Source organism: Phyllostomus discolor, chromosome 13 (genome assembly GCF_004126475.2).
Source record: "Phyllostomus discolor isolate MPI-MPIP mPhyDis1 chromosome 13, mPhyDis1.pri.v3, whole genome shotgun sequence".
Classification (NCBI taxonomy): domain Eukaryota; kingdom Metazoa; phylum Chordata; class Mammalia; order Chiroptera; family Phyllostomidae; genus Phyllostomus; species Phyllostomus discolor.
Window position 1 is genome coordinate 73,845,004 of NC_040915.2, and position 23,996 is coordinate 73,868,999.

Sequence of the window (23,996 nt, forward strand, 5' to 3'; positions counted from 1 at the left end):
GTTGCTGGTGTAATCTTATCATTCTAAACCCCACCCCCACAATCAACTTAATTATTTTGTCCTTTGACCTCCAGTACGATTCCAACCAGAAAATAGGTGGGGTTGACCAGAACTGTTGGCGGCAACCACATTTTGTTTCCTAGAGCCTTGTTTAGAAATAATTTTCCTCAGAGTATGGACATAGTTGGACCCCTAACTATAGCCCAAGAACCCTCACATCACTTAAATATCTAATGTCATTATATATTTTTGAAATTGTACAAATAATTAGTAAACTCTCATTACTACCTTCCAGGGCACTGCCTCTAGGGACACTGGTTTAGAACACTACAATAGTGCACAAGTGGCCATTCTCCATTTTTCAGGCAGAAATTCTGGGTTTTGTCACCATCATTTAACTGGGGTGCTAATCTCTCCACCAGTTGTAAATAAGGGAGAGCAGGGTGGTTAAACTTAGCTGTGGGATCCAGTCCTGCTGCACTCTTCACTGTCTGTGTGATCTTGGATGGCCTGCTTTCCTCTCTCAGAGCCTCTTCCTCTTCTTTTGTTAATGGCATGTCCCAATGCCTACTAACTCCATCACAGGACTGATGAGAGAGTTAACTGATGAGAGAGTATAGGTAAGAAACGTGGCATCATCCCTGACATATAAGTGATTGGAAAAATGCTGTTTGGTGGGGTCGTGGGGGGAGTTCTATTTTCAGGCCAAAGCAGACTTTTCTCAGTTGGTTGATACTTTCCAATGGTTCTCTTTACTTCAGGTACAAGTGAGCTTGTTTTCATAATAGCAATAACAAAATATTTTAGTAGCAAAATTCTTTTATTAACAACATCTGCCAGGCACTGATCTGAGTGGGTTCCATGGGTTGCCACATTTAACCTGCACAACAACCCTATGAGGTAAACTACATGATGATTCCTATTTCTGGATGAGGACGCTGAACCTGAGAAGGGGTCAGCGGCCAGTGCAGCTGAGCAGGGACAGAAACGCTGACCTCTGGCTCCAGGATCTATGCTCTCAGCCACCATTGCTAATCTACCAACAATTACTGCCACACCCTTGACAACTCCCCAGCGATGGCCTGTGCATTTTCCAGAGACAGTTAAGAATTTTGGCTGATGCATCCCCTTCTTTAGAGATGTCATTTTGTCAGAGACCCTCTTGTGACCACCTTGACTCCCCTCTGCAGGTCTGTCCCTGTCTTTCTATCACTGTGTCCCCTTTGTCAGATATTGTTTTACTTCTTCATTATCTGCCAGCTCCTCTAAAGTATAAGCTCCCTGGGAGCAGGAGCCAGGTAATTTTTTCTGCCAGTGTACCTCCAGGCCTAGCCCTGCCCCTGTGCATCATATGCATTGAGCTAACAGTCACAGTCAAATGAGCTGAGTAGCCAGCAGAGAAATGTGTGAAGGACCCACAGCTCAGGGCCATATCTGCTTGGTTGAAGCACTGAGAAACACTTACCTTTTGCATCTTTAACCATGTGTTCACTTCCCCATGTGTCATACCAGCCGACCCAGTATTCCATAACCATAATGGGCTTATTCCTCTAGAAACAAACCAAATAAAATACTCACAAAAAGGGAAAAAAATCAGAAAAACTGCATACAACATGATGATGAAAGTTTAGGAACTTGTGTTTTTCACTTTTTTCCAAGTCAGCCCAACTCCCACTCACCCACTGCCCCTTGGTTTCTCCTCCTCCTGCACATTTGTGATCGCCAGTCCCCTTCCCACTTGAAGCACCTGCTTGCCCCACCCAGAGAGTACCACCTATAATCCAGCCTTGTCAGAGGGGAAGCTGGTATTGAAAGAATCAGCTTGGGATACATGAAGACTTGACTGCAGTTCCTTATGGAGAAACTGAGGCTCAACTGTTACACTGCTGATAAGTTCAAAGACACAGCTCAAATCCAGGTCTGAGTCAAACTGTCAGCCACTACAGTACATTGCCTACTAATAATACCATTAGGAGGGAGCCAGAGTAGCAGAGTAGGTGTATATTCCACCTACTTCCTCCCTGGACCACTTCAAAATTTCAGCTAAATTGTGGAACAATCGGCCTGGATCACCATCTGAAGATTAGTTAAATAGAAGTCTGATAACTAAGGATGTACAGAAGAAGCCATGTGGTGACTGGTAGGAGGGGCAGAGATGAAAAAAGGGCAGACCCCACACTCACGTGTGGCAGCTGAGAATCAACAGAAACATCTCAGCTGCAAAGGTCACCCTGAGAGCAAGGGGTCTCAACCCCCACTCAGCCCAGAATGCCAGAGCTGGGAAGAGGAGCCTATATAACATCTGGCTGTGGAAATCAGCGAGGACTATGTCTGCCCACATGAGAGAGGAGTCTGTTGGGAACCCAGGCACTCTCTCAAAGGACCAACACACAGAATTCCATTCATGGGTACTCACCCTGAGCTTCAACAGAGGGACAGCAACTCAGAAGGAACCGGTTATAAAGGGAGAGACTGAGTGGTGTGACTTTTGGGAGAGGGCTGGAGGGACAGCTGCCAATGTCCCTGTGTTGAATCCCTCTCCCACACCTCCCACAGACACCACCTTTCCTGAATCAAGCACTCTTCATACAGCATCAGCCTAGTGAAATTCACTACTCCCACCCTGCTGAGTCTATGAGGCCATGCCCCAACAAGCTCCCATAAGACTATGGGATCTGCTGGCAGCGGCCAGCCTGGGCCTGCATTGCAGTCTTCTTTGAAAAACTGTTGAATTCTGGGCAAGGTCAGAAGGTGCCAGAGACACACAGGGAGAGAGTGAGTTGTGTGGCTTTAGGAAAAGGGTTGTTTTCCTAGCATGTCTGAACATTGTAACTGTCCCTATGTTGGGCCTACCCTCACCCCAGAGCATTAGCCTGGGAATCTACACAGGGACCACCCTGCCATTTCTGGAGGCCACACCCTGCCAAGCTAACACAAGACTATAGAATCACCTGGTAGTGGCCAGCCTGGGCCCGCATTGCAGTCTTTCTTAAAAACTCTCAAGGAATTCCAGGCAAGCTCAGGATTGCCAGACACACACAAGCAGAGGCTGAGTTCTGCAGTTTTAGGGTGAGGATGTCTTCCCTTGTACCTGACAGGTACAAGAGTTCCTGTGCAGAACCTTCCTTCCAGGTGGCCACATCTTAATCTATCTTAGCCTGATGATTCCCTAAGACCCCTCTGCAAAGTCCACAGGCCCCAGGCATAAGATGGCTGGCCTTGGTGAACCCTAAGACTCTTGCTAAGTGGCCTCAGACCCAGCACTGGTGCCATTTGAATCTGTATTAACCTGGTGAACACCACTTACCCTTACCTGGGGACTCATTAAGAAACCACCTGAGGCTTTTACAGTGCATGAGCCTAGCAGGCTACTGGCAGGCAGCAATAAGTCTTGGGATACCTTGAGCCTTTTGCTGACCTGCCCCAGTCCTGGTATTAGTGGCAGATGAACTTGGTATGTCACTTTGCCCCTCCAGCCATGTCCAGGCCCAGCACAGGCAACTATCAGCCATGGGCCTCTTTGTAGCTCCAAACAGAAAGCCCAGGGCTGGTCACAGGCAACATCTGACATTGACCTTCAGCAGAGTCCTTCCCAAGAATCCTCAGGACCAACACACCTGCTTACTCTCTTCAGACCACATCAGACCATGACCCAATGCATTCCACATGTGGAACAACAAATAGGAGACCTTGGCAGGAACCAGACCCAGTGGGGACAAATTTTACTTTTTGAGGTCGTCCCCACACAATAGCTCACACACTGTGGTCAGGGTCCATCCTCACAGTCAGCCATCCTGAGGGCCAACCCCACTAACAGATTGGCCCCAGCAATCAGGGCTCAAGGATGTAACCCACAAAAGAGACACTCCTGAAATACCCAGATCAGGTATTCCAGGAGGCTGCACCACTCAGCCTCATAGGACACCCACTACATAAGGCTACCCCACCGTGACTGGAAGACATAGCAGATCTACCTAATACACAGAAACAAATACAGAGAGGCAGCCAAAATAGGGAGGAAAAAAATACCCTAAAAAAAAAAAAAAAAAAAAAAAAAAAAACAGATGAAATCTCCAGAAAAAGAACTAAATGCAATGGAGGCAAGCAATCTACCAGATACAGAGTTCAAAATAATGATTATAAGAATGCCCAAAACACTTAAGGGAAAAATGGAAGAACTCAGAGAAAACATCAACAAAGAGATAGTAGACATTAAAAAATAGAAATCATAAAAGAAGAACCAGTCAGAAATGAAGAATACAATATCCAAAATGAAGCACACACTAGGAGGAATCAACAGTAGATTAGATAAATTAGATTAGAGGATCAAATCAGTGATTTGGAAGACAAGGTAGCAAAATAATACATAATCAAAGCAGCAAAAAAAGAATTTTAAAAAATTAGGATGGTTTAAGGAGCCTCTGGGACAATACTAAGCATAGCAAAATCTGCAATATATGGATACCAGCAAGTGAAGAGAGAAAGGGATCGAGAAACTCTTTAAAGAAATAATGACCCAAAACTTCCCTAACCTAGTGAAGGAAAAAACACACCAACAAGATAAACCGAAGAGGCACACATCAATGCACATCATGATTAAAATGGCAAAAGTTAAAAACAAAGAAAATCTTAAAAGCAGCAAGATAAAGACAGTTAACTAAAAGGGAGCTTCCATAAGACTGTCAGTTGATTTCTCAACAAAGATTTCGCAGGCCAGAAGGGTTGGCACAAAATATTCAAAGTGATGAGAAGCAAAGACGTACAACCAAGATTACTCTACCCAGCAAGGCTATCATTTAAAATTGAAAGAGAAATAAAGAGCTTCTCACATAAGAAAAAAAAATGAAAAGAGTTCAGCACCACCAAACCTGTAGTACAAGAAAGGTCAAAGGAACTCCTTTAAAAATATAAAGGGAAAAAGGGGACATACATATGCATGATAAAATGGCATAGATACGTATTAATAATCACTTTAAATGTAAATGGATTAAATGCTCCAATCAAAAGACATAAGCAAAATGGATAAGAAAACAAGATTCATGTATATGCTGTCTATAAGTGACCCACCTCAGATCAGAAGACGCATACAAACTGAAAGTAAAATGATGGGAAAAGATATTCCATGCAAATAAAAATAAAAAAAAACTGGAGTAGCAATATTTATATCATACAACATAGACTTGATTGATTTTAGAGAGAGAGGGAAAGAGAGAAACATTTACTTATTGTTCCCCCTATTTATGCATTCGTTGGTTGCTTCTTGTATTTCCCTGACCAGTAATTGTACCCATAACCTTGGGGTATTAGGATGATGCTCTAACCAACTGAGTTACCTGGCCAGGGCCAGACAATGTAGACTTTAATATGAAAGCTGTAATAAAAGACAAAGAAGGATATTACATAACAATAAAGGGATCAATCCAACAAAAAGATGCAACCCTTGTAGACATTTATGTACCCAATATAGAAGCACCTAAATACATAAAGCAGATATTGATGGACATAAAGGGAGAGAGATCAATAGTAATACAGTCATAGGAGGAAACTTTAACACCCAATTGATATCGATGAATAAATCTTCCAGGCAGAAAATCAACAAGGAAACAGCAGCCTTAAATGACACAGCAAACCAAATGAATTTAGTTGGCATTTTCAGAGCATTTCACCCAAATCAGCAGAATATGCATTCTTTTCAATGTACATGGAACACTTTTCAGGACAGACCACATGTTAGGCCACAAAACAAGTCTCAATAAATTGAAGAAGACTAAAATCATAATGAGCATCTTCTCTGACCAGAATAATTTGAAATTAAAAATCAATTACTGGAGACATACTAGAAAACACACAAACACCTGGAGGCTAAATAATATGTTATTATACAATGAATGGATTAACAAGACATCAAGGAAGAAATCAAAAGACACAAATGAAAATGAAAACACAACCAAAATTCTATAGAACACAGCAAAGTAGTCCTAACAGGGAAATTCATAGCAGTACAGGCCTACCTCAAGAAACTAGTAAAATTTCAAATAAACAATCTAAGCTTATATCTAAACAAACTGGAAAAACAACAAACAAGGCCCAAAGATCAGAGCAGGGCTGGTTCTCTGAAAAATAAGGGTAAAAAAGATAAACAAGATTGATAAATTTTTATCCAGGTTCAACAAAAATATGAGAAAAAACCAAATACATAAAATCAGAAATAAAAGAGAAGTAACAATGGACAGTACACAGATAAAAAGTATAATAAAAATATCCTGCAAATAATTATATGCCAACAAATTGAACAATCTGAAAAACGTAATTTCTTAAAAACACACAGTCTTCCAAAATGGAAACAAGAAGAAATGGAAAATACAAAAAGACCAACTACAAACAAAATCAAACAGTAATTTTAAAAAAAACCCAACAACCAAAAGTTCAGAGCTGGATGGCATCACAGTAGGATTTCATCAAATATTCAAAGGAGAACTAATACCTGTCTTTCTCAAACTATTCCGAAAAATTCAAGAAAAGGGAAGATTCCCAAGCTCATTTTATAAGGCCGGAGCCTTATAAAAGCTAAATAATACTAATTAACAGTAAGTAATTATACTTAGGGCCTTATAAATACTTATAATACTAAGTAATTATAAGTATTATCCTGATTCTAAAACCAGATAAAGATACAACAAAGAAATGATATTATAGGCCAATATCTCTGATGAACATAGATGCAAAAACTCTCAACAAAGTATTAGCAAACTGGGTTCATTAATACAGTAAAAAGATCATACACTATGATCAAGTGGGATTTATTCCTGGAATGCAAGGTTGGTACAATGTATGCAAATCAATTAATGTGACTACTACATAGACAAAGTGAAGGATAAAAACCATAGAATCACATCAATAAATGCAGAAAAAAAGCATTTGACAAAATCCAGCACCAATTTATGAGAAAAACTCTTGGCAAAGTGGGAACAGAGGGACCATACCTAAACATAATAAAGGCTTTGTATGACAAACTCATAGCTAACATTGCACTCAACTTGTAAAAACTAAAAGCATTTCCCTTAAGATCGGGAACAACTCAGGAATGTCCATTTTCACCACTCTTACTTAATATAGTACTGGAAGTCCTAGCCACATCAATCAGACAAGGAGGAGAAATAAGGTATCCAAATTGAAAAGGAAGATGTAAAACTGTCATTATTTGCCAATGTAATGAGGCTGTATATAGAAAACCCTGAAGATTCCACCAAAAACTACTAGAATTGATAAATAAATTCAGTAAAGTAGCTGAATACAAAATACATATTCAGAAAATTGCTGCATTTTTATACACCAATAAAGAGCTTTCAGAACAAAACCCTAATAAAACAATCCCATTTACAATTGCATCAAAAAACCCAAAATACCTAGGAATAAATTTAACCAAGGGAGTAAAAAATATGTGCTCAGAAAATTATAAGACATTGAAGAAGTACTAATAAATAGAAGCATATGCCATGCGCATGGATAGGAAACAATTAATATCATTAAAATGATATTAATGTTCTACACTACCAAAGAAATCAATAGATTTGACACAAAAAATCTCTATCAAAATACTAACCTTATTTTTCATAGAACTAGAAAAAATAATCCAGAAATTTGTATGGAACCACAAAAAAACCTGGAATGCAAGAACATTCTTAAAAAAAAAAAGAACAAAGTAGGAATATCTCATTACTTGATAACAAACTATACTATATGACCAAAGGAATCAAAACAGCATGGTACTGTCACATGTAGACACATAGACACATAGATTAATGGAACAGAATAGAAAGCCCAGAGATAAGTGTCACAGGTTCGATTCCCAGTCAGGGTATATACCTGGGTTGCAGGCCACAGCCCCCAGCAACCGCACATTGATGTTTCCTCTCTCTCTCTCTCTCTATCTCCCTCCCTTCCCTCTCTAAAAATAAATAAGTAAAATTATTTAAAAAAAAGAAAGCCCAGAGATAAATCTATACCCATATGGTCAATTAATCTTTGACAAAGAAAGCAAGAACATACAATAGTGTAAAGTCAGTCTATTTAATAAATGGTACTGTGAAAAGTGGACAGATACATGCAAAAAATGAAACTAGACAACTTTCTTATACCATATACAAGAATAAATGCAAAAGGTCAGACTTGAAACCATAAAACTCCTAGGATAAAACATCGGCAGTAAAATCTCTAACATTTCTCTTAGCGACATTTTTCTGACACATCACCTGGGGCAAGGGAAACACAACAAAAAAAATAAATAAATGGGACTATATCAAACTAAGAAGTTTTTGTACAACAAGGGAAACCATCAACAAAATGAAAAGATAGCTGACTGAGTAGAAGATACTCACCAATGATACATCCAATAAGGTGTTAATATCCACCATTTATAAAGTACTCAGATAGCTCAACACCAACAAAACTGTACTGAATTAAAAAGTGGACAGAGGACCAGAATAGACACTTCTCTAAAGTAAACAAGTGACAAATAAACATATAAAAAGATGCTCAATGTCATTAATTATCAGAGAAATTCAAATTAAAACCACAATGAGATATCATCTCACACCTGTCAGAAAAGCTGTCATCAATAAACCAACAAACAAGAAGTGCTGGCAAGGATGTGGAGAAAGGGGAACCCTAGTGCACTGTTGGTAGATTGGTCCTGCCACTATGGAAAACAGTATGGAGGTTCCTCAAAAATTTAAAAATGCCTTCTGAATGAGTGATTCCACTTCTGAGTATACAAGAGCATATGCAATAGAATGTTACTAAGCCATAAAAAAAGAATGCAATCTCACCATTTGTGACAGCATGCATGGACCTAGAGAGTATTATGTTAATGAAATAAATCAGTCACAGAAAGACAAGTACTACATGATTTTACCTATATGTGGAATCTAAAGAACAAAATAAACAAACAAAATTGAAACAGACTCACAGACACAAAGAACAGACTGATGAGGGGGCTGGGGGAAAAGGTGAAGGATAGAGAAGTGCAAATTGGCAGTTACAAAATAGTCACAGAAATGTAAAGTATATATGAGGAATACAGCTGTAATATTATAATAAGTATGTATGGGGCCAGATGATACTAGAGTTCTCAGAGGATCACTTCATAAATTATATAAATGCCTAACCACCATGCTGTACACTTGAAACTAATTTAAAATGATATTGAATGTCAACTGCAATTAAAAATAAAACATTTCAGGAAAGGAAACTAAAGGCCAGTGTTCCTCATAATCATGGAAGCAAATATTCTCAACAAACTATTAACCAAGTGCATCTAGCACTGTACAAAATGAAAATACATCACAATCAAGTGGGATTCATTCTAGGGTTGCAAGACTGGGTCAGCTCTCAAAAGCACCATTAAGGATATTAGCACAGCAAAGGAGGAGGACCATGAGAAAAGTATCATGGCCACTTTAGGTAGATAATAACAAGAGTGCACGGCACCCACTCTCAGAAGGAGTGAAGTGCTCATTTTTGCTGTGGTAGAAGTGAACCTCAAAGCCACCAAGCTGCATGAAGGAAGACAGACAGGCACAAAAGACTAGCTGGTGTATGACTCCGTCTACGCAAAATGTCCAGAAAGGCCAGCTGCAGAGAGAGAAAGCAGATCGGGGGTTAGGTAGGGCTGGGGGTGGAAGGGGTATTCACTGCTGATGAGCATGGGGGGCCTTTTCAGGGTGGTGGTGATCCTAAAACTCTATGCATTGAATTATATACTCACAGTGGGTGAGTTTAATGGTGTATAAATTATGTTTCAATAAAGCTGTTTTAAAAAGTGATAGGACAAAAAGAAACAACCAAAGAGACTTATTCAAGGCATTAAAACTAGAGAGAACTATGGGTCCACCCCTGGCTGAGTCCTGTCTTTCTACAAGGTCAGAAACTCTGTAGAAATTAGTGAGACAAAAAATAAGATGAATTGGCTCTTTAATTAAAACTGGTGAAGGAGGGAGCACTGTGGGAGGCTCTGACCAAGAGAAAGAACCATGCTTCTCGGGGCTTGTGGAAGGCCTTCCTGCATGGCAGAGGAGCAGCACCAGCTGAAGCTGGATGAGGACTGCATCTGGCACACAGGCCATGGCACAGGCTTAGGATATCATCCTAGATACAAAGGAAATCCAGGAACGTGTGCTAAGCAGAAGACTCGATAGTCATATTCAGTCTGTCAGAGCTCAATTCAGCTGCTCTGTGGATGTAAGCCCTGAAGGCATGGGTGGTCCACCTCTGTAACTATCACAGGGGTCACTGGTTGAGAGGAAACTGGGATGTAGTCAATCCATGTGTGTTAAATGAATTCATGTGCCATACAGTTGTTCATTCCCATGATTTGCACAGCCTGGCTAAAAAAGCCTGACCTACCAAAGCTGGGTGTGAGTCCTGTGTCAGGAACACACATGGCCTACATCTGAGCTCTGTCCTCAGAGATGAAGGAGTGAACCACCTCCCTCTGATTCCCCTCACGTAATCCCTCACCCTTTCTCTGGTCATCTCCATTGGGTGCTCCACTAAGAGGTGACAGAAGTGGAGTTTGTCCTTATTTCCCATGACAAAAGATATAAACTCCCCAAATTGCTTGGGCACACAGCTAGGCCCCAGGAGGAAAGCCATCGTCTTTTGGCAAACCTGCTATCCTCACTGAACACCAGCTGCACAGGCAGAGAAGGTGGTCCTGGCAGGCAGAGGGGTTAAGACACTTTGCCTCTAAGATGTCCTTACCTGCACATCGTAGAGGCTCATGAAAGCATCCTTCCTGAATGAGTTTATATTGATGGTGGCCAGTGCTGTAGAAAGAAGGGAGAGATGCCATATGAGGCCCTGTGACAAGTCCTACCAGGGGCAGGATAGAGGCCCATCCCTTGCCCACAAAAGGAAGTTGTGTTGAATAGTAAAGATATCACTTACTACAACATACACAGGGCCATCATATATGTCCCCACATGACTGGACATTTGCAAGGACAACATTAGGGAAGAAGGGCAGTTAAAATTAACCATATTATGTGCTAAGAAATGGAACAGGCCAAGGTCACACAACTTGATTAAACATAGGAATTGAATGCAGGTTTCCTGATCCTAAGTCTCATACATCTTCCACTGTATCATAACAGTGTGCAGAAGAGCCACCAAAAAGGAGGAGAGAGCAGCCGTCTACAGAAGCAGCCAGTCTGGAGCTAAGGACTACCTGAAAGATGTTTCCCTAGAACCATCTGGCAGTGCCTACCTGGTTCATTTCCCTCACTATCATCATTTTATAGTTTTTGTTCTGAATGGTTCCATTACTAGACTTTCAAGGACCTACTCAGAGTCCACTGTGCATCTCAGGCAGCAGGACCCCAGGACTGGACTATGTGGAGGCTGGCTTCCTGACACAAAACCGATCTTCTGCTTCTCCACAGGACGCTGGATGTTGGGGGAGATGGCTTTCATTCCAAACCATGCCCAGTACCAGTGAAGATTCTCAGCCACAGAAAATTTATGGAAGATAGAAAGATGGACCGGGGACAGAGGAGCTCCCTTATAGCTCTGCCATTGAAGGACAACAGGAGCAAAGAAAAGTAATGGGGTCACCAAGTGAACTCTTCACTTTGACCTTGAGTTCCCATAGTGACATCAGATCTCCAGGGCCCATTTTAATATACATGAAAAAGAGGCAGCAGAGATAGTCTTGGTTCTTTTGATGCTTGTTCAAGATTCAAACTGGCAGGTTAAGAGACCCAATTCTCCCATAAAATAAGTCTAAATTTGTACCTCCTTCTATGCGACCTCTCAGCACTTCTTTCTCACCATCTGAAGTCAAGAGCATCTCCACTATCCCTCTTTTCAGCAGGGCCTGTTGAGAAAACTGGATAAAATGAACCTACTTTTCTTTCTCCCTTGGGAAGAAAGAAATTAGGAAATAAATACAACTGGGCTGAGACAGACAGCATGTGAACCAGAGAAAAAGATTTGAATGGAGAGTCTGACTATCTACACAGATCTGTCCCTATCAGGTTTCTCCCAGTGACAACCTACCAACCACAGAAGCAGCTGAATAGGCTGACACCCCATGGTCATAGCCCCCAGGGGAAAAGCACAAAGCTGAATTTAGGAGGAAATATCCCGAGGGAGGACCAGAATCCCAGAAGAAAAGAGAAGACTTGGGAAACTCTTGGTGCTTGAAGGGGAGAGGCTACAGGGCCCTAAGGAAGTTCAGAGAGAAATTCAAACTTGGGTCCTACCTACACACTCAACAGGCAGCAGGAAGCCTGCCATGGCTTTGGGGAAGAGGAAGATCTAATTAAAAAATCATGTTTACTAAGAGTGTAAGAAGCAGACTGATGACCAGAGGGCAAGAGGACCCTCTCTGTGTGTCGTATATGTTCACTGAGCTATATCTGGGACTGGGAGTGGACTTGAGTGGTGAATTTTAAAAATCAAGGAAAACTAATGCTAGCTGAATGAGACTGACATAAGGTGGTGTGGTGCCCCTGAGAAACCTCAGGGAGGGCAGTTTCTCACTGACCTCATACAGCTCCAGAAGCTGCAAGGGTAGTGCCTCTTTCCTCTCTGTCACCTGATCTCTTCCCTTACCAGCTGGCCACTTCCCTCCATGGCTTTCCAGGCCACCCTACCCAGAGGTTTCTGTGTGAACAGGGCTAACATGGGACCCTGCCTCCTGCTTAGCAGCCTGAGGAGGGATCCAGTTTAGACTAGAACTCCTCAGCTTCCGGAATGTGGGAAGTCACAGAAAAGGAGGAGCCTGACCCACCAACAAGGACACCCAGCAAGACTGCAGTTAGTCCGTTCCCTGAGATATACCCTCCATGAAGGAGCAAGGACAACAGAAGAAAGTATTAGCAATGGGTTGGCCAAAAAGTATGTATAGTTTTTTTCCATAAAATCAAAGACACATTTTTCATTTTCACCAATAACTTTATTGATTTGAATATTTTGAGTATGTCAGCTATCTCCCACATAGTATAAGGTTGTTTGTTCTCAATTAATGTCTCAATTTGATTGCTATCAACTTCAACTGGTCTGCCCGACCATGGAGCATCATCCAGTGAGAAATTTTCTGCATGAAACTCACAAACTACCTTTGACACATTTAATCAGTCACAGCACCTTCTCCATACACTGCACAAATCTTCTTTTGTGTTTCAGCTGCATTTTTACCTTTCTTGAAATAATAAAGTATAATATACCAAATACGTTGTATATTTTCTTCCATCTTCAACATTAAAATAGATATACAAAATTCACCAATTTTGATCATTTTTAAATGCACGCTGATATGACAGAGGTCATACAATCTAAAAGAATTGTTTCAAATGAAGTCAAAGACAACTATGTGCTTACTAGAGACACTGTTTGGAAAAAACCAAAGACCTTTTTGGCCAACCCAATAGTACAGGTCAGAGAGCTGCCAGGTGACAGCTGTCATCATTAAGTTCACGGACATTATCCCCTATTCACCAACGCCTAACTTTCAAGAGCACTGTGGGTAATAGAGATAGCAGCAGGAAGGAATAATCTTTTAACATCATATATTTTACCTCAGAATAAAGTTATTTCAGTGCACCTTAACCACTCTGACCATATTGTACATTCAGAGAAATTGAACTTGATCTCATATATTTGCATAACCCACAGAACCTAACAGAGTCCTGTGGCAGACTTAGATGTTGCAAAAGAAGCAGGTTGAGGAAGAAGGAAAGTAAAAATGGAGACAGACTGAGTGTTTCTCACCTTTTGAAGGTAAGGCATGTACTCTTCATCCTTATTAAACGAACCATACTCATTCTCCACCTGCACTGCAATGATGGGGCCTCCCTTGCGGTACTGAGACAAGCAGAGAAAGGGTGAGGGTGAAATTGCAGGTGAAAAAACCTGGGGCCTCTGGGTCTACTTGCTAAAGATAGTACACCTGGTGAGGACACTTTGCTCCAAGCTATTTATTTCCTTACCTGAAAGCTCTCTCTCCTCTCCCCAGTGCTGTAGTCAGAGTCCCCTCCAGACACAGCACCTGCTTCTAGGAGTCTTGTGGTCCCTAGTCTTTGTAATGAGACCCACAGTTCCTCCTCTACTTCTCATACTAACTAGCTACTTAAACATGAGAGTTCATACCTACAAACTCACCTGCTTCCACACCCACCTTATCTACTTTCCCACCCAGCAAAGAAATGGGCTTCCCTCCTCCTTCCTCCTGTCATAGGGCAATGCCACCCACCACCCAAGCGGGGAGGCCCCTGCCTCCCACCATGAGCTCAGCAGCTACTTCTCTGCACTGCTTCCTCTCCCTTCTGTACCGTCAACCTTTCTTCCCAAACTGCCCTTCTTCCACTTCTCAGAAACTTGCAGAAAAGAGAGTGTGCTCCAGATCCTTCCCTCTGCCTTTCTCTTGCTCTCTCCTGCCCCTCCCCTCCTTTTAAGGTCTGTATGACTAATTTATTTTGTGTTTTATTCTGCACTTAGTTGACATTCAATACATTACTTTCAGGTGTGCTTCCTCCTCCTCAGAGCCCTGCTGCTTGAACGGGGCCCCCATTGGCTACACTTCCTCACTGTGTCCTGCTCCTCCAACCACTGTGGTAAAGTTTCCACCCCCTCATGTAACTTCATCCAATTCTCAACATTGGCCCAGTCATGCTGAAATTACACCATTCACTCTACACATTCAAGTCAATTCTCTGCTTCTGGGAGCCTCTCCACACTGAAAGCAGAGCGAGCTCTGTGTGGTGGGTGGCTGATAAATCCACTCCCCACGTGGCTCCTACTGCTCCCAAGGGAGTGCCATTCAGAGTGAGGGGCTCCCTTTGGGACAACCAGAAAGTGTGAGCTCCTGGGCTGGAACAGGGAGAAGAAGCACATTTGGTGGGCTTCCCTGACAGCCTCACTGTTTGCCTCTTTCCCACCTCTCTATGTTCCACACTGGCTGGACTTCTTTTAGTTCTTTATTTTTTTAATATTTATGCATTTATTTATTTTTCAAAGAGAGGGTAAGGGAAGGAAAAGAGAGGGAGAGAAATAGCTATGCAGGAGAGAAATACCAACCTGTTGCCTCCTACATGTGCCCCAGCAGAGGACCAAACCCACAACCCAGGCATATGCCCTGGCTGGGAATTGAACCAGCGACTTGTTGGTTCATGGGACAATGCTCAGCCAACTGAGCCACACCAGACAGAGCACTTCTTTTAGTTCTTCACACTCCTCATTCTATCTCTGGTCATCAGGTCTTCACCCACGTTGGAGACTCCTGACCACACCCCTGGCCTCGCCAATGCCTGCTCACCCTTCCAGTCACTATTGAGTTTCTGAAACACAACAGTGCTCCGGGCCTCCCTCCCCCTACACTTCCTCCACTGTAGCAGTTATCACGCACATCACAAGTGCTCACTTGTCTCTCACATGGGGTAGCAGCCCCATGGGGTAGGACCATGTCTGTGCTTCTTACACCTGGAAGCTTAGCTGCTACACAGTGCTTGATGCATAGTAGGTGCTCAATAATTATTTGTTGAATGAACATAAGTATTCTGAACTGATGAACTGAGAACAATGACTTATATTATTGAAGAGCATCTCCTCAGCCTGAAGAGTGATATTTCCAAAAAAATACCTTGTAGCAGAATTCACAGTTAACCTTTTGAAATAAACAGGATTAAAGGAAAAAATACCTCCAATAAAGTAGTACATATACTCTAAAAGTTATTTTAAAGTAACAACTGAAGTGAAGACAACCAATCATATTGAAACACCTTAAAATACTAATAATTTATTAACGATAAGCCCTATACTTTTCATTTGCACTTACAATTCTGTTTCTTAAAACTTTCCTAGAATTTCCCCCCTCATGATTTCAGTGGGTGTTTATGAATTTGCTTTGCTTGCTGGATCTATACAAGGGGTAAGCAGCATTTGTACTTGTTTTTGAACTTCCACCCATTCAGAGTCTTTCTAGTCTTAAGGGTCAGATTTTTCACTCCTGCGCCAGAGTCTCACCCCAGCTGCAGAAATAAAGCCAGAAACATATGCTTAGCCCTTTCTTACAAAGGACAAAACTGGCCCCATTGAACAGACAAAAGTTTAATCCTACAGACAAGGTCTCTTCCCCTGAGCATTGCTCATCTCTCTTAAAGCTGTATTGCCTTATTTCCATTTCTAATCTCCCATTTCTTCTCTTTAAAACTATCCTAATAAGAGTAACTCAAATTCACAATTCAGAATTATTTATAAAGGGCTGGATCTGCATTACCTTTCCCCCCAAAGAAGCATCTAAGGTAATAATTTATATTATCTTAGCTATTTACATTACTACTAGGTAGAAGACTAATAGCTATTATCCTGGTTTTTATCCCATCTCCAGCTATATCCAGAGATGGTCTTAAAATAACATTTATTTTGAAATAACAACCATGTGCTTCCTATTGTGTGAACAAGAGTTTTATGTTTAAAACCAAGCATAATGATCAAACAATTGCTTCCTTGCAGACTACAGGGCATAATGCTATTTGTTTTTTTTTCTGTCACAGACTGATCTATGAGCTCCAGGTAGACATTGTGAAAATAAAGGCAGGTCCTATCAAGTACATAATGGCTAGGCACTCCATGGAGGAAGGAGAATGCATGGTACCTGAGCTCTTTGCATTTATGAAACTCAAACAAACTGGAGTGCAAGTCATAACCTGTATGGAGTGCATACTCATCCCAGTATGGAAATGACACACATGAACCAAGTTATTCATTATAACAAAAACTTGCAAAATTAGATGCCCATGACAAGGGCATTAGTTAAATGAATTTTGATATATTCATATCATGAAATACCTTGCAGTCATTAAAAAGAACAGCAGGTTTAGTCCTGGCGAGTGTGCCTCAGTTGGAGCATCATCCCATAAACTGAAAGGTTGTGGATTCAATTTCCAGTCAGAGCACATATAAGAGGTAACCGATTGATGTTTCTCCCTCCCCCTCCCCTCCCCTTCCCCTTGCCCGCTCCCTCTCTCTCTCTCTTTAAATTCAATAAGCAAGTCTTCTGGTGAGGATTAAAAAAAAAGAATTGGCCGTGGCTGGTGTGACTCAGTGGATTGAGTGCTGGCCTAAGAACCAAAGAGTTTCAGGTACAATTCCATGTTAAGGCACATGCTGGGGTTGCTGGCCAGGTTTCCAGTAGGGGGTACATGAGAGGCAATCACACATTAATGTTTCTCTCCCTATCTTTCTCTCCTTCCCTTCCCCTCTCTCTAAATAAATAAATAAATATTTTTTTAAAAAAGAAACTAAAAAAAGGAATTACAGTTTTCAAAAATATATTTTCAAGTGACAAAAGAAAAATGTCCAATAAGAGTTATAAAATTTTGAATAAAAAAGTACAAATGTGTGTATAAATAACTTGCTTCCATGTGCATAGAAAATCTCTGGAAAGACACAAAAGTTTGGTGAAATTGGTTGTTTCCTGAAATGGTAGCTGAAAGTTTGGGGATAGGGTAGAATGGGAGACTGTTATTTACATTAACTCCTTTGTACTTTTTCAAGCTTTCTCACCAAATGTGGGTATTAACTGTTCAAAAGAGCAAAGACCATTTAAGAGTAGAAATAAGTAGAATAAAGATCAGTGAGTCTAGTGAACATCAAGTACATTGGAAAAAATGGCAACCACATGCCCTCGCTTTCTGTCAGTTCAGTCTGTTGTGATGTGTCTCTTTCCAGAATTCCTGGGGCAAAGGCTGAATTTGAGATGAGGGTCTAGAGTTCAAAATTTCAAGAGTGTCAGCTTCAACATTCATAGAGGCTGGGCCTGGCCTCTTCTGTGAATAAATCAGAACAAGCTATTTTCCTAAAGTAAATATAAGAAAGAAGGAAAAGGTACTCAGGCTTTACCTGCAGAGGAACCACTCTGGCAATCAGATGATCAAAATATTTATCAACTGCTTCCACAAAGCCATTGTGGGTTGTTCTCAGTCTCAGCTCAGGGTCCTGTAGTAGCCAGCTGGGGTGAAAGGAGAGGAGGTCAGCATTGGAGACAGGAAGACAGGAGGCAGGGTAAGTCAGGGCCAGGCATGTAAGACAGCTCACTCCTTGTCAGCTCCCTGCAGCACAGTCTTACACCTTTGGACCCTGTGCCCACAGTTGGGCAGACTCACGAGTCTTGAAAGAAAGCTCTTTGGAGCTTCTGACAGCGTTGTTGGAGGTACAAGTGTCTAGTGACACTACAACCTAGGAGGCGCTTACAGCTCCACTGTGGCTCATACACCCACATCTTAATGAGAGACTAGGTATCCTTTCACTGAATGCTCGCCTCTGCTCTTTTTCCATTCATTACAGGCCTTTGTCCTGAGCACTGTGTATGTACCTTAGGCACAGGGCTACACCACTTCTAATACCTAACTCCAGCACAGAGCAGGAGCTTTCAAGCCAGTGTGCACACCACCAGGGCACGTGTGAAGGGCTGGGCCTCCACTGACCCTCAGAGGAATCACTGCTCTGCTAGGATATCCACTTCCTTCAAGGTCAGGCTTTTCCTGCTCCTGAGCTGGGATGGGAGCACAGGCCCTTCCTGCAGAAAGCAAACACCTTCCTAGAGTAAGAAGGGTAAAATGCTCACCTGCAGGCAAAGCCATGGACTAAACAGAGAATCCCATCGGCTTGCAGAGTCAGCAGAGGAGCATTTTGTGACTCTCACCCTGAACCTCAGTTGTCTGGGCTAAAGGCCAGCATCACAGATGAGAGAATAAGATGAAGAAACATGAGAGGGAATGGAGGGGAGCAGTGGTTTCTCAGCTCAGGGGAGAATCTTGTCTTCCATTGACAAAATAAGAGAAAAGTCAGAAGTCCTCAGACCAAGTCCAGAAGCTATGAGAATCCTCCCTTCCACTCACTAAAGCTCCAACTTCCTTCTTTCCCAACAGGAGAATGGACATGAGAGACAGTTCCTTCCCACAAAAAGAGAAGAATGCGACCCTCCTGATGCCTGCCCTCCCCGCCCATACTCAGCCACACCAACAGCACTGGACCAAGCTCTCAAGTCCCTCATTTGTCACAGGAGCACTGCAGCAGAACCACAACTCACCACGTTACTGCAAGCATCTCAAGATGCCATGTATAGCACATACAACAGTGCAAAACACAGAATACATGCCCAGCACTGGTAGATTTAAGTATGACTTTTAGTAAAACAAATGACTTTATCACAACCACAACCGCCCACTCAGCTGTGCTCACCTGGGCAAGCCACCAAGGTCGATCTCACTGCAGATGTAGGGGCCTGGACGCAGAATCACCCACAGCCCAGTCTCAGCAGCCATCAGGACAAAGGCTCTGGGAAGGTCAAGGTCAGCCACTCTCAGGACACCAGGGCAGAGGGTGGGGACCAGCCCAGCACACACACCTGCTTCCCCCTCCCAACCAGAAACAGGGTGAGAGAAGGGAAGGCCAAGCCCCTGCCCCTAGCAGAACAGGAGATCCCACATGGGTGGTCACAGGCCACAAGCCCTGGCAGCTGGGTTCTCACTGGCTCCCAGCCTAGGACCATCTGCACAGCCCATTGGGTCATGAGGAGGAAGGTGTCACACAGGGGCCAAGGGTCCTAACAATGAACCTGACCCCAGTGGCCTTGCTGCCCTCCAGGGGCAATCCCTGTCCCAGCACAGGGGGCTGGACCCCATGGCACAGCAGGGCTGACACGGGACCAGGCACCTCTAGGCTGCAGTGGGCAGAGGGGTGCTCAGAGGAGGCAGGCCCGCACACCCGGGGGTAACAGGCACAGCTGGAGAGCATCAGATCCTGAGTGCAGAGCCCATCAGTGTCCAGAGAGCAAGGCTCTGACCCCAGTCTCCGTCTGGTTCTCCAAGCAGAGATGAAATTCCACTAGGGTCCCTAATGAACCCCAGCCAGCCCTGCCCTGTCTCCCAGGCCCTGGACAGGTCATGGGAGCAACAGCAGCAGCAGCACGTACTCCAGGTCCAGGTTCCCGGAGAAGTCAAATGTGCCCCGTTGTGGCTCGTGGAGGTTCCATGGGACATAACTGGAACAGGAGAGAGGGAAGCACAATAAGCAACTTCCTATTTCTTTCTTTTAAATTCCTAGGTCAGCCCTAAACCCATGCCAAAACCTAGGAAAGCTCTATTTTGGGATGAGTTGAAGTTTCCCATGGCAATTAAACCTGTATTACATGAACAATAATGATATTCAATAGCTCCTCTCTCTCTTACCCAGTTGTGGTCCAAGCTGTAAATAATCCTGACTCTAGATTCCTTGGATTCATACATTAATTATTCCACTGACCACTCATTTTTTGTAATATCCACTAAAAATATAAAGGAAAGGCCTGGCTGGTGTGGCTCAGTGGATTAAGCACCAGCCTGCAAACCAAAGGGTCACTGGTTCAGTTCCCAGTAAAGGTTCATGCCTGGGTTGCAGCCAGGTCCCCAGTGGGGGGCACATGAGAGGCAACCACACATTGATACACCTCTCCCTCTTTCTCCCTCCATTTCTCTAAAAATAAATACATGAAATCTTTAAAAATATATAAAGAAGAGTAAAACACACAAATGTCTACACCTGCCCAATAAAGTCTTGCTAAGAATTAATCAGTATAAGAATCAGGAAGAGTTTCAATAGGATAATGGACATGCAATGAAGGAAGGTGCCATCACCATCTTGGGGCCCGGCCAGGAGGCCTCAGCCAGGCACTGCCCCCCTTGCTGAGTGTGTAGGGTGTGTAGGGCAGAGGGCCATGTGTAAAAGTTTATTAGGTGCTTTTTTCATTAGGTGACTATATTTTGTGTATAACCAATAAAGTTTTCACATATTGTTCCCTAATCTCATATTTCTCATAAGCCTTACAGTTCTTAATCCACAATTTTGCACAGTGTGGAGATTTTTAAGGTATGTTGCATTATGGCAGAACTGGCTATATTTCAAGATGTTTTTGTGAGTAGGAATGAAAAGTTAGTTTGCTAAAGACTTCAAATATGCATGGTAAAGTTTATAACTATATAATGAGAAAATAAAATAAAAATATTTCACTAAATGATGCTTATAAGTGACTTACTTTAAACAAAATTGCTTAAAAATCAAAAACAAAACAATGAAAAAAGATACTGATGAGGCAAAATTAATCTAGCAATCTTAAATAGCAGGCAAAGTGGCTTTTAAGGCAGAAAACTCATAAGCAGATGCTATGAGAAGTATCAAATAATAGTAAAAGGAACAATTCACCAAGGAGATACAATAATTATGGCCTTCTGTGACCTTAGTGTCATGGCTTAAGTAAAAGAGAAGTTTAATAAATCAGAGAAGAAATGGCTAAATCAATAGTCATAATCAGATTTAAACATTTCTATAAGAAACAAGATGACAATAGCAAAATAATGTAAGGATATGGACTTGAACAACTCAAGTAAAAGGCTGGGTCTAGTAAGTATACACAGAGAGCTCAGTAGCCAACTGATGGAGCATATACATTCTCAAAACATGCATGGAATAGTTGTAAAATGTGAATTGCCAAAATCTTCATTACATGGCCCATAATCCCAAGACAAATGCAGCTAAATCAGAATATTACACTTTTAAAAAAGTAAAATAAATAAGACAGAAAGCATATAGGTGAAATGTTTGAAACCAAATGACTTTCAAAATACCATAATAGCAAAATTAGTGGGATATGTACCCAAAGCAGTACCTAAAGGACTCAGTCCTGAATAAGCATATTAGAGAACTGAGCTAAATATCCAACTCAGGAGACAAGGAAAAGAGAAAGAGGGCAAGGGGCGGAGGAAGAAAGTACTAAATGAAATAAACTAGAAGAAAATAAATTATATGTAGCTCACAAACTGTGAAATAGGAAACTAAAAGATATAGAGAAGAATAAGAAAGGTATAAGCAGATTCTTTGAAAAAACTAAAATGTAGATAATATCAAGTAGAAAAAAAGAGAAAAGGTCCCAAATTCACAAAATGGTGTATAATTTCCAAGAAAGATACGATGATTTTTTAAAGTCCCAGAAAAGAAAAAACTATATAGACTAATAGGATATACTCTAGAAGAAATAATAAGCATGAGTTAAATAATAACTATTAAAGAAAAGTTATGTTGTCCCAAATATGTTCCTGTCACAACCACAAAAGATAATAGTCACAAAGTTTAACAGGTGAATTTTAGGAAACATTCAGAGTAAAAATTCTTTTTGCAAAATATTTGCAGTGAGGCCCTGTCTGGTGTGGCTCATTTGCTTGGAATGCCATTCTGTAGACAGAAAGGTCGAGGGTTAGATTCCCAGTCTGGGTACACAGCCAGGTTTTGGTTCAATCTTCGGTGGGTACACGTGGGAAGAAACCGCTCCATATTTCTCTCCCTCTCCCTCTGCCTACACTCTCTTTCTAAAATCAATGAAAAATGCCCTTGGGTGAGAATTAAATATATATTTTTTTCAGTGAATATAAAAGAAGATGTAGTCACTTGATTAGTTTACTATAAGATTAATATCAAAACTGGATAAGACACTAACATGTATAAAACTTTAAATCAATTTCAGTGATTTGCATGTCTGAAACATAACCCTGGAAAATCAAGTCCAGCAATCTGTGTGTGCAGGTGTGCACACGCATGTCTCAGAATCAGACAGAGTTGACCTGGAGCTGTGGACTGACTGAACACCAGAAAAACTGTCAATATAACTTACTGCTTTAACAGAATACCATGTAACAAATGAAAACCATACAGTCCCTTCACTAGATTCAGAAAAGGCTCTCAGGAAAACTCAACAATTACTTATGATTAAGTGATTTGCAGATTAGATGAGCCAGTTATCAGTTTACTGCCTCTCAGCTTCAAATTCACCCTCTGCAGTATGGGAAGGGCCCTTTACGGGTTTTCTCTTTCACAGTGAATGCGGTTTTTATCTTTGCGGTGAGCTGGCCATGGAAGAACACTGAGGAGGAAAGGGGCTTCTAATTGCAGTGCAGTTTTGTGTTTGTTTGTTTGTTTTAATTTCTGTGGTCTTGCTATATGGCTGGTTACTGGTGTAGGTGGGTGAAGACATCCATCAAGTGGTTCTTTCTTTTTTAAAAATTCAATACATGAAAATGGTGGCTTTGTTGCAGGGAGTGTAATCTCCTTCCTCTATGCAGGGGAGAGAAACTCAATGATTGGCGGAGGAACAGAGCAAGGGGCCTAGGTTATCGCAACATTTATGAAAACAGGACATCAAAAATTATAGCAGACATTGAAAAACCAGATGGTAAGGAGACTGCTTCAGGACAATAGGGACCCAGGGATCAGCCCGGGGACCAGGGGGGTTGCAGCCACCAGGCCCCGTGCTCCTGGGTCTGCTTCAGGGCACCTGGGAGAGCAGAGTCACTGTTTTCTCCCCGGACAACAGGGATTGGGCAACACCAGGGGAGGCCTTGTTGCTTGAAGGCACAGAGAGGGGAGTTGGACTGGGAGACAGTCGCGCAGGGGCTGCAGGCACCCAAGCATAGCCCTGGGAGGGGTGAGTGCCCCCAGCCTGTGCGACCAGGGGCAGCCTGGACGTGTGCCCAGACCTCCAACCCAGTGGGAGTGTGGTTCTGTGAAAGACCCAGACCTTGCAACCCTGAACAAGGAAAGGGCGTGGGTGTTCCCAGGTTTCTGGAGCCTGCAGTGGTGAACTTGGGGGAGCATGAGCCCCTTCGGGATTTCCAACTTTCTCATTGTGAACCTGGAAGGGTTGCGGCGCTTCGGGGGTTCTTCGAGCCTGCAAGGGGGAAATTGGTGGAGGTGCACACCCCCTCACGATCCCCGGAGCTTGCACCGTGAATCCAGGAAAGGCGCGGGTGCTTCCCCAGAATAATAGAGCCCGCCACAGAGAAATCTGGGGGAAAGGCACGTCTCCTTGTGATCCCTGGAGCTTGCACCGTGAACCCGGAAAAGACACAGGAGCTCTGCGGGGGCCCCGGAACCTGGGAGACCACGGCAGTGAGCTCTGGAGGGCATGCT

The 23,996-nt window shown here is 42.4% G+C and overlaps 1 protein-coding gene across 1 annotated transcript in view; it reads right to left on the reverse strand.

The window, feature by feature from the left end:
• Positions 1–23,996, reverse strand: part of GLB1L3 (galactosidase beta 1 like 3) — a 48,438-nt gene that overhangs the window by 13,683 nt on the left and 10,759 nt on the right. The window contains exons 6-12 of the mRNA XM_036013663.1: positions 19,975–20,043; positions 19,242–19,337; positions 17,901–18,009; positions 13,773–13,865; positions 11,793–11,874; positions 10,762–10,826; positions 1,466–1,550 (exon numbers count right to left, since the gene is read on the reverse strand). Coding sequence (XP_035869556.1) covers positions 1,466–1,550; positions 10,762–10,826; positions 11,793–11,874; positions 13,773–13,865; positions 17,901–18,009; positions 19,242–19,337; positions 19,975–20,043 — 599 coding nt within the window. The remainder of the gene's footprint in view (positions 1–1,465; positions 1,551–10,761; positions 10,827–11,792; positions 11,875–13,772; positions 13,866–17,900; positions 18,010–19,241; positions 19,338–19,974; positions 20,044–23,996) is intronic.